General features: G+C 52.5%; 1 protein-coding gene across 2 annotated transcripts in view; it reads left to right on the top strand.

The window, feature by feature from the left end:
- The first annotated feature begins 100 nt into the window (after positions 1–100).
- PPP2R5D (protein phosphatase 2 regulatory subunit B'delta) overlaps positions 101–10,372 on the top strand; it is a 30,970-nt gene continuing 20,698 nt past the window's right edge. The window contains exons 1-5 of one of the 2 annotated variants that reach the window (XM_074864146.1): positions 101–167; positions 1,118–1,201; positions 7,905–8,106; positions 9,252–9,451; positions 9,832–9,942. In XM_074864146.1, coding sequence (XP_074720247.1) covers positions 141–167; positions 1,118–1,201; positions 7,905–8,106; positions 9,252–9,451; positions 9,832–9,942 — 624 coding nt within the window. In that variant the 5' untranslated portion in view covers positions 101–140. Of the gene's footprint in view, positions 168–428; positions 565–1,117; positions 1,202–7,904; positions 8,107–9,251; positions 9,452–9,831; positions 9,943–10,372 lie in introns of those variants that run through there. The other variant, XM_074864145.1, reaches the window with a different exon arrangement.

Genomic DNA, 10,372 nt, shown 5'->3' with positions numbered 1-10,372 from the left:
GCGCCGCGCGGCGGCAGCGGAGGCTGTTGCTAGGCAGGCCGGCACGGCTGGCCCAATGGGAGCGGGGCGCTGCGGCCGGGCCCGGGCGCAGGCGGCGGCGGCGGCGGAGGGCGCGGAGCGGCTGGGGCCCGGCGCTCACCATGCCCTACAAGCTGAAGAAGGAGAAGGTGCGGCGGGCGGCAGCGGGCCGGGGTGCTCCCGCGTGGCCCGGTGACCGACCGGCCACCCGCTCCTGCCGCCCTCCCTGCCACGGCCTTCCCTCGGCGCGGCCCTCGGGCGGGGGCGCGCGCGCGCGCGGGGCTGCGGCCGGCAGGGGGCGGGGGCGCGCGCCAGGGGCGGGCGGGGCGGGTGGTGCAGGAGGGCGGCGGGGGCGCGCGCCGGGCGGGGGGCAGGGGGAGGGGCGCCCGCCGGTGCCGCCGGCGCCGGTACCGGTCTGCCCGCGCGAGCCCGGCGGGGGAGCGGCGGGGGGCTGCGGCCCGCCCCGCGCGCTCGGGAGGCGGCAGGAGGTCGCGGGGGCTGCGGGTGCACGGCCGCCCCTCCCCGGCCATGCCCCCCGTGGGGGAGGTACGGCCCCACCCGTGTCCCGGCCCCGCCGCGGGGCGGCCGGCGGTGGCTGCCGGTGCCCCGCCGCCCGCGCCCCGCTGCCCGCTCTGTGCCCGCCAGGCGGGGTGGGGGCCCGGATCCGCCTCTGCCGCCGCCCGGTGCGGGCGGGCCGGGCCGTGCCCTGTGCCCGCCGGGGCTGTGGGTGCCCGGCGCCGTGTAGCTCCGGTGGGCAGCGGCGGGGCCGTGCCCCGGGGAAGGGCCGGCCCGGGCTGGGTGGACGCCGGGGCCTGTCACCCTCAGGTGTACGGCCGGGGTCAGCCTCTGCTGACCGGGGCGGGATGTGCCAGCACGGCCCTGGCTTGGGCCCGCGGCCCCGGCGCGGGTGTCCGCGGCCAGGGGGGCGGTTCGGGGCGCCCTTCTCCGGGAAGAGGGCTGGAGTTGCCACCTGCAGCAGGGCTTGCTGCAGGCGTGGAGGTGGGGTGGGTCTGTGGTGGTGCACGGCTGAACTCTGCAAAGAGATGCTAGAATTCTGCACAAGGCAAAATTTTCACTGAACGTGTTTTCATTGTTTCAGGAGTCTCCGAAGTCTACCAAAAGCACCACAAAGCCTGGCAGCAGCAGTAGTGGGAAGGATGGTGGGGCAGAGAATTCGGAAGAGGTAAGGCTTTCACCTTGGGTACAGCAGTGTGCATGTGCGACTCATCTTTGAGGAGGAATAACATCTTCCATTCTAGCTACTTCAGGCTGCTCTGCCAGATAACATATGTCACTGGGATCTTAAGGAATTGGAGAAGATGGTAGCAAAGACTAAAGTGAAGGTGAAGTTAGTTCCCCTTGAAAGTTGGACTAAAGGGAATGATGACTATGGAAGGGACAGGATGAGTCTCATATCCTACAGCCCTGCAAAAAAGAGATTTGACATGAAGCTGATGGGATGGCGAGCGCTGCTCGCAGAGGTGGGCAGAGCGCGGTAAAGTTGGCTGCAGAGAGGGAAGAGCCACCGTTATCCAGAAGGAGGAAGCCTGACAGATGGGAGAAGCTTCCTTGCCCCTGTCAGAGCAAAGCGCAATAAACTCTGTTGTCACCTTGTGTCAGAGTGGGAGAGTAGTGAGAAGGAAATGTGTGCTTCTGAGGCATTTTCTGGGGAAGTGAGATTAGGAAGTAATGGATAGGACATCTGAAAGAGTAGAGGTAAACTGCTAGAGATTAAATGGTTCTCCTTTGATAAAACAGCCTTGTTGCTTGAACACAACATTACTCACAAGAAGGCACAGTCTGTATTCCCAGCTGTGCAGAGTCTCTTTCACTCTCAATTTTGATGCTGTCAAGCTAGATGTGTTAGAATGGCCTCAGCAGAATGTGACAATGTGATAAGCTGTGCTTAGAATTAGGAAAAATTTGGGTAAACTGTAACTTTTGTGGTAGACTTGAGTTTATCTGGCACCCAGTGTGGTTGTGGATTTTGAGAGCGCTGTACGTGTGTCCAAGGAAGCATGCATATGTGTGTGGTTTATTTTTTTTAATACTGCAGTTTGGCAAAGAAGCCGTGCCACTTCTTTGTCCATAGAAGCCTGTGTGCTCAAGTCTTGTCTGAAACACATTGCACTTGTAATTTGGAGGATCTGGGATAGGAGATGTGTAAGTCTAATGAAGACTAGGAAGAAATCTGTAGTTTGGTGGGGTGGTTGTAGTCAAAATAAGGTTATTTTAGAGTCTCCTTCAAAGCACAGATCTGTGTTGCAGAGCCTCAGAAAATATCCTTACTGCTTGCCACTCGGTTTCAGGGTCCAAGCCGTGCTCATGCCTAACCTGCCATGTGGCCAGCAAGGAATCAGAAGCTGAGTTTGTTTGCCTTGGAGCAGGTAGCAGTTCTGTAGATCCTCTTTTTATAGCCCATCCTGGTGTTTGCCTCTGCCCATTTTATTTTGTGTGTACAGCTGGAAACAGCTTGCTGGGAGAGCTGTCTGACAACTCCAAGGAAGTGAGAGAGCTCCTGCCTTGGCATCCTGGGGTTAGGCTTACATTTTATTTATTTGGCACTCTTTGTCTGCTGAGTTCACAGCTCTGGGAAGAAGAAGGAAAGCCTGAGCCTTGCAGTGTGAGGGTGATGGATAGCTATCAAATCAGAGTGCTCTGATGTCCCTACCCAATTCAGCAGTGGGCTGTGGCACTGCTCTCCTGATTACAAGTGGTGCATAAGAAAGGAGGAATAGTGCAGGCTACAAGCTTCCTTCTGTGACCTGAAACAGCACGTAATGTCTGGTTGTGCCTGGGTGCAGAAGAAACTTAGAAGTGATGTGTCTAACCTTCCCTCCCACAAAACATACCCAGCCACTTCCTCATACTCCAAACAAAATCCAGCCCTTCTTTAAGATGGAAGGCTGGGTCTCCTTTGATCATAGGAACAGAGAGCAGAACAGAAAGGAGACACCTCTGCAGTGTGCACTGCCACAGGTCTCTTCTCCCTTTCCCTGTTGAGTTTGCAGTGAAGTTTGTTCTTTCTTGGTGGTTTCCTGTCTCCGGGCTGCTCTGCTGCAGAATGGAAGAGAGCTCTTTGCTTGATAAGAAGAAATGTATGCCAGTTTGAATGCGATTTTCCTGCTCTTCAGGAAGCACAGAAAGGTATTTTGACTTTCACATTGGGGGACCATGAGGAATTAGGTAATGTGTGTTGGGAGTGAGACTCCTTCCTTGTGTCAGAAACAGGAGGTAGTTTGACTCGTGAAACACCAGGAGTTGGTATTGCCTGGTGGGGTTGATGGGCTGAGCCTAGCCTGGATACCTCTGCTGCCATTGTGAGAGTTTTGTGTCCCATAAATTCCTCCATGGAGTTATGGTTGGTTGGTTGCCTTTTCTAGGGTGAAAATTCTGTGCACCAAAGAGAATTTTCTTTCGTCTTCATATCTCAATAGATGCTTAATGGGCTTGTAGCAGAAGAGCAGCATTTGGGTAGCCCTTTTCCAGTATGCACTTTCCTGTCACACCGTGCTCCAAGGAGCAGGGGAGGACTCAGCCCTAATTTATCCTGGTACCAGAAAGTCGTAACTTGTTTTGCAGGCAAGTTGTCAGGCTGGTGGAATGAGTAAAGCTTGTTGAAGAGCAGCTCTGGTTTGACAGATCTGAGCAATTGCAGCAGAGGACCTCCTATGAGGATCTCTGTGAAGGGAGATGAAGAGGGTAGGAGTCAGTCCAGAAACCCTTAAACATAGTGCTTTGTTCTCTGCAGCGAAGGAGCTTTTAGTGGAGCTGATCTGGAAGGGCTGATATGTTCAAAAGCAGATGCACCCCCACAAGGGAAGGCAAGTGTTTGAGTTCCCTCATAAGTACAGGGGTAGTGCAGTGCTCTTTTAGATGCCTGTTTTAGGGTGAAGCTGTCTGAGGTGAAGAGCCAGCAAAACTTGGCCAGCCCCTGGCTTTGGGGAGGCAGTTTGCTGAGGAAGAGACAGAAGCAGTGGAGGAAAACACAAGAGCAGAGAGTGGGAAATAAAAGGTTTTTTTAGTTCATTCCCTCTGGAACATGATGAAGAAGATATGAATGGAGAGAATTTCTGCATGGCTATTTAAGGAGAAAAATGAAATAATGTCAGAGAGCAGGTCTGTGTCGAATGAGAGGATGAGAAGGAGTTACTCCTCCTGGCCAGAAAGACAGGGAGAGGCAGCTGGGTGGGGAAGAGAGTTAATGACCTGGAAGTGGGAACAGGGATTAGCAGCAGCAGTAAAAGAGAGGAGTTGCTCTGCAGCCTCAAGGGCAGCTTGGAGCCTCCCTGATGAGATTTGCAGCTCTGGGAGAGGGTGCTCCTTTTCACTCAGCTGCTGTATTACGTGTTTTGCGGATATCTCCATGGGGCTTGTTACTGCAGTACCTGGAGTTCATTATTCAGAGACAGTGTGGTGATGTTACTTCTGAGGCAGAGAGCTTGATTTTAATAGGGAAGCTGTGTAACAGCAGACAAAGAGAGCAGGTACTGACTTGAGGGATGGGAAGGGAAGAGTCATCGGAGGAGGAGGAGCTGAGAGCAGATCTGGGCTGAGAAGCTTAGCAAGCGGGGGATGCTCAAGGGACCAGTAAGGCAGAAGGGCTTTTCAAGTGGCTATGCACCCGGCCGCGGTAGGAGTGCCTGCAGAGGTGGGGTCATGCATGGATAGGAGAGCAGAAGAGAAGCTGGCACAGCTCAGGGTGGCTGGGGTCTCTCTCTGGGAGCTTGGGATGAAGAGAAATGGCACAGGGCAAGCCCAGGGCCTGGGGCTTGTTGACTTGTGCAGGCAAGTTCCTAGCAAGGAGGAGAGGTGGTGGGAACCAGTGGGGAGGAAGTGCTATGAAGCCAGGGACGCTGGATTTGAGTTCGAATGCAGTTGTGATTGGGGCTGGCCCGTTCCTTTGGCACGAGTAGCTGCTCCACCACAGTGGGAAAGGTGGGGCTGCCACACCATGCTTGGGCGAACAGCTTTGTGCTGTTCTCCAGTTGCTTCAGCTCGTGCAGCGTAACAGCTGCTGGCAAACAGTGTCTCCCAAGCAGCCAGCTTTGCCGTGGTGGTGTGAGCCCTGCCTGTCAGCAAGGGGCTGAACCTGATCAGGTAGATGTGTGCCTGCAGCCATGTAGTGGCCAGCTGGTATTGATGTTGGCGAAACAGTCTGTGAGGTTGATACCTGTGCATTGAGAGAAAAGCTTTCAGTTTTAGCAGTCTGCAGTGTTTTCAGGGATGGAAACTTCAGAGAAGAAAGTGTTAGGAAACTTAAAGCAAGCCTCTTGTGGTTCATGTGGCCAAGGTAGGAGGTGTTGAAGGCAGAAGGACAGCAGGCCTGCCACAGGAAGCACCTCCTGGAAGCAAATATTCAACTTGAAGCAATTCATCCTGAAACCCTCTAAGCACTGCAGTGTAACAGTATATCTGACTTCCTCCATCATCAAATTTTCTCTAGCAAACTCGGCTGTGTGATTTTTGCATGTATATGTCTGTTTCTTACATAACTAGCAACTAAACCTGAAGCTGTGTTTTGTCTCTCTTCATGCCAGCTGTTGTAGGCTGTAGAAGCTGGTAGCAAAGACTTTTCCAGACCCCTGATGAAAGCAGTGTGGCCACAGCCTGTTAGAATGCATTATACACACCATGCTCAGAACATTTGCCTGTGACATTTTTGGGTGGGTGGGGAGTGCACAGGCATGTCCCGTCAGCTGGGAAGATATATGTGTCCCACTTCCCTTGGTGTTACCTGTGAGGCTGCCAATGCATCTTTTATTTCTCTCTGTACAATCTTTTCTCTACAGTGGCTCAGCATTCAGATTTTTTCCCTTCTTCCCTGTGGAAGGAGAGTGATGCAAGAGTAGAGGACTAGCCTTCCCAAAAGCATCTGGACAACATTTGAGTGGCTCATGCTGCCTTGATATCCAAATATTCAGGCTGAGGAATGAACTTCTCACTCTTGGAAGGTTGCCAGCAAGGATTCAGCCTGACTTAACTAAAGAGAGACCACTTTTCAGGATACGTTGCCTCCAGTTGTAGTCTGGGCCTGCTTTGTCTGACAGACAGAACTGTTTTCATCACAAGCTCATCTTGCTCCCTCCTCTCATCATGGGACAGTGCTGCTCCATGAAAGGAATCAGATCAAATTTAAACTGAAAAGTGTTCAAATCTTGTCTCGCCCTACCTTGTCTTGGAGCTGAGCTTGAAACAGAACCACTTAAGTTTTCCTTCAAGCAGAGCCAGACCAGAACCAAAATATTTCTGATTTCTGATTCAAAGTAATGGCTTGACAAAACAACTGGTGTTTTGTGTTGGGCACCATTTTTCACAGTGTGTCTTTGCACTTAGGATCTGTGGAGTAGTGTCTCCTTGTAGGCAGCTTTCCCTATTCCTACCTATTCCTACTTTGCTGCCTCCCCACATGCTGCAGGTGCAGTAACTCTTGCTCTTGTACTGTGGTGCTGTGCTGCACCTCTTTGGAAACCATCAGGACTGTTCAGGGTAAGGACTGTGCAGGGTAAGCTGCAGCTCAGCTGCTCCTCACAGGAAGAGACTGGCCGTATCTTATTTGGATGCTCTGATGAGCTTCTGCACTGCTGGTGCTTTCCCTCAAAATCCTGCTGGTCGGCGTTCTGGGGAGGTGTGTGTTTGTACTGCTATGCTGTATGTGGCAGCTGGGAGTTTATGGTGGAAGGAGGGGGTAACGTCCAAAGGTTTCGCCCACCTCTGCTTGCTATCCTTTGCACTGTCCCTGTTGTCTCCTAAACAGGTTCACCCTGCAGTTCTGTGGCTTCATGTGCCAGCAGAAAGGAGGTGACAGAGCTGAGGAAGGGAGTGTTGGCTGGTCTCAGGCAGCAGAGCCAGAGTAGGCTGAGTTCTGTCTCCAGCTGAGCCCTCTGCCATAGGCTTGCTGGTGAGATACTGCTCTCTTCCCTGTTCAGTTTTCCATGAGTTGGGTCAGCATGGTGGTGAAGGGTCAGTTATTGAGCCCCAAGTGGGACTTGAACCAGCGGAGCTTCAGCAAGGTCAGACCAGAGCTGAGCTGAGCTAACACTGGCTTGAGTTTCTGGTCATCTGCTAAAAATAAGAAAGAGCCTCTGTAAGTGCTGTTTAACAAGCATGAGGTGGAGGGGATGTCTGCTGGAGGAAAGTGCAGGCAAAGAGTTTGTGTGGCTAAAAAGGGTGATGTGAAAAAAGCAAATTGACAGAAGTCCAGACAGCAGTGAGACTGAGACAAGGCAGAGTGGAAGGGAGTAGCCAGGATGGATTGGGAAAGCCCACAGCCTGGGACCTCAGGTTTGGGTATGGCCTATGTGGTTCGTAGACTAGCAGCTCTTGGTCTATGGATGCAGCAATGATTTTAGTGGTCTTCACTATTGCCTTTCCAGGGCCATCATGTCTGCTCTGTATTACACGCTGCTTTGCTTTTTCACAGGTGGTTCCCTGCACAAGGGTAAGGAAGCAACTTGCTAGTTTTCAAAACTTGCTTGCTGTGTTGTACAGAGTGCTGTAATTGGAGGCAGCGGCACACTGAGGTTTTTATTTGGACTACAGAAAGTTCTTATTTCTGCTTTTTTTCTGTCAACAAACTCATGTAACTTGTTGCAAGGCATGGCTTTGCTTTCCATATCCCTAGCACCCGCTGTGCTGAGAGTCTCTGGTGTCTTTGCAGTACCTCGCAGATACGAGTAAAACTGATGTTCACTTTGCAGGTATACTGCATATGCAACCAATGGGTCTAGAGGCCTGCAGGAGTGGGTGAGATGCACTAAATTGCAAGTGTGACAGTGAAAAACATACCTGGTTTCTTCAGTTCAAGAAGATGCTAACAGTATCTGATTGTTTGTGAGGCTTGTAGGTAAAAGCTTACAAGTTGTTTTACTCTCCTCCCTCATCAGGTGCCACAGCCTCAACAGCAGCCGCAGCAGCAGCAGCCAACCGCAAATAAGCGACCCAGTAACAGTGCTCCCCCACCAACCCAGCTGAATAAGATTAAGTACTCAGGGGGACCCCAGATTGTGAAGAAGGAGCGCCGGCACAGCTCTTCTCGCTTCAATCTGAGCAAAAACCGGGAACTGCAAAAGCTCCCAGCCCTTAAAGGTAAAGAAGCTCTGGGGTGAGGGTGACCTGCATGACAAGTGCGTTCTCCAGGCAGAGTGCGGTGGCATGAGGGCTCTTCCCAGAGCAACCCTGGCAGTGTCCTGCTAACCTCCTGTGGGCAGTACAGCAGGGATGGCTCTGGGAAAGGTGCTTGACTTGGCAGCAGGTTGAGAATTGATGGATAGCCTAAAAGAAAAGGAAGGTATTCAATGCGAACTTCGCTACTTACCTTCCCATTTGAAGTGATTTAAACTCTCATGCTTATATGTACTTAGGATTTTCTCAGATTCTTCAGCAGGTTGTGCAGAAAGGTGGTGAAGTGCATAGACCTTGGTGCAGACTGCTCTTGGTTCCTACAGCTACCTGTTCCTGGCAAAGGACCAGGCCTCCTCCTCCTCCTTGTGTTTCCATTGCAAATTATGGTAGTGCTATCAAACTTGTCCACATTAGGGTAATTACCCAGCATTAGCAGTTAGTCCACATAATGGTACAATTAAACATGACTTAAGTGCGGACAAGGTGAAAGCATTTTTAGCAGTCACTCAGCCAGACCCGTTGCTGACATTGCTCACAGAAACAGGCAGTCCTTTTAGGAAGGATAACTGCCCTGCAGCTCAGCAGCCATTCTGCAAGCAAGTGGTAAGTTTGCCTGATTGGCCTCAACAGCGCATAGTTTCCAGTGACAACATATCAAAAAGAGAATGCTGTTAATACAGGGCTTCTGCCACCTTGGCCCCTCTCTTCTGGGCTGCTCTCTGGGAGGAGGGTTAGCCTACAGCGCTCTGCCCAGCTCCCTTTGCGACTGGGGTGTCACTGGTCTGGGATGGGAGCTAGTTAAGAGAATTCCTGTTCCAGTGTATCTTGCACTGGGAAGGGATCAGTGCTTATCAGGTCAGAAACTACTACCATGTTTGAAGTTGCCTTATGGGATAGTTGCTCCAGAGGCCTTGCAATCCCTCTGCCTCCACTGTCCCATCTCCATAGCAGGGATAACACTGCCTCTTCCTCTTCCCCCACCAGCTCATGGGGGACTGTGATGGGGGAAGGGGAGTGCAGGACAGGGAGCAAACCACACTGGTACTTGGGCAAACCAGGAAGATGTTCTGCCTGTCTCCAAGGACAGACGCCTCTGCTTTCTCTGACAGATGCTCCTCCACACGAACGAGAAGAGCTTTTCATCCAGAAGCTGCGGCAGTGCTGTGTGCTTTTTGACTTCATCTCTGACCCCCTCAGTGACCTGAAGTTCAAGGAGGTGAAGCGAGCAGGTCTCAACGAGATGGTGGAATACATCACACACAACCGTGATGTTGTTACTGAGGCCATCTATCCTGAAGCTGTTATCATGGTAGGGCATGGGGCCAGTACATGCTTGTGTGCCAAAGAAATAGGGACTCTTCAGAAGCATGGAGGGGAGGACGGGATAGGGATTTGTTAGGACTGTGACGCCAGTCCTACCCATTCCTTATTACCTGCCCACCCCCAGAAAGAGGATAAGGTGGGGACGGTGACAGTGCCTGGTGTAGGGAGAGGTGGAAGGTCTTATCTCTGGCACAGACTGCACTTGTGGGTTTCATATGCAGATGGTAACCCTACAGCCTCTAGGGAGGCATCTGTTTGTGGGCACAGCTATGGCAAATCACAGTGTGATCCAGTGAAGGATTTGCTACAGGGAGGGCTATCATGAGGTGCAGGGATGTAATTCATACACCTTTTCACTCACATCAGTTTTCAGTGAACCTCTTCCGGACACTCCCTCCATCATCCAATCCCACAGGCGCGGAGTTTGACCCTGAGGAAGATGAGCCTACATTAGAGGCTGCTTGGCCACACCTTCAGGTGAGGAGGAGGGGGAGGATATAGATCTAGTGAATTTATCTCCAGGAAGTCCATGTAGTGCTGGAGCCTGCCAGCCCTGCTGCTGGCTGCTTCCCCAGCGTGCAAGGTTTGCTGGTGTGGGGATGGGGAGAGACCAGGCCTGCCATCCATGGGTCAGAGGTGGCTTGTAGGCAGGCAGGGGTGCCCTGGAAGCAGACTGATGGCTGTGTGCAACACTCACCTGCAGATGGCTGTAGTTCCATGTGGCCCTGAGGTAGGTGGGGAGTGAAGACTTTACTGGGAGTGAGAGAGTTGTGCCGTATTGCCTATGTAAGAAGCAATTCCCAGCAGTGTTAATGTCCCTCCCAGAGGCTCAAGAGCCCTCATCCTCTGGGCTTCAGCAGCATTGGAGACAGCACCTCTGTCTGCTTCAGCACTCTTCTCCTTGCCC

This window comes from Strix uralensis, chromosome 3 (assembly GCF_047716275.1).
Source record: "Strix uralensis isolate ZFMK-TIS-50842 chromosome 3, bStrUra1, whole genome shotgun sequence".
NCBI lineage: Eukaryota > Metazoa > Chordata > Aves > Strigiformes > Strigidae > Strix > Strix uralensis.
This window is presented reverse-complemented; position numbering and strand designations above follow the sequence as displayed.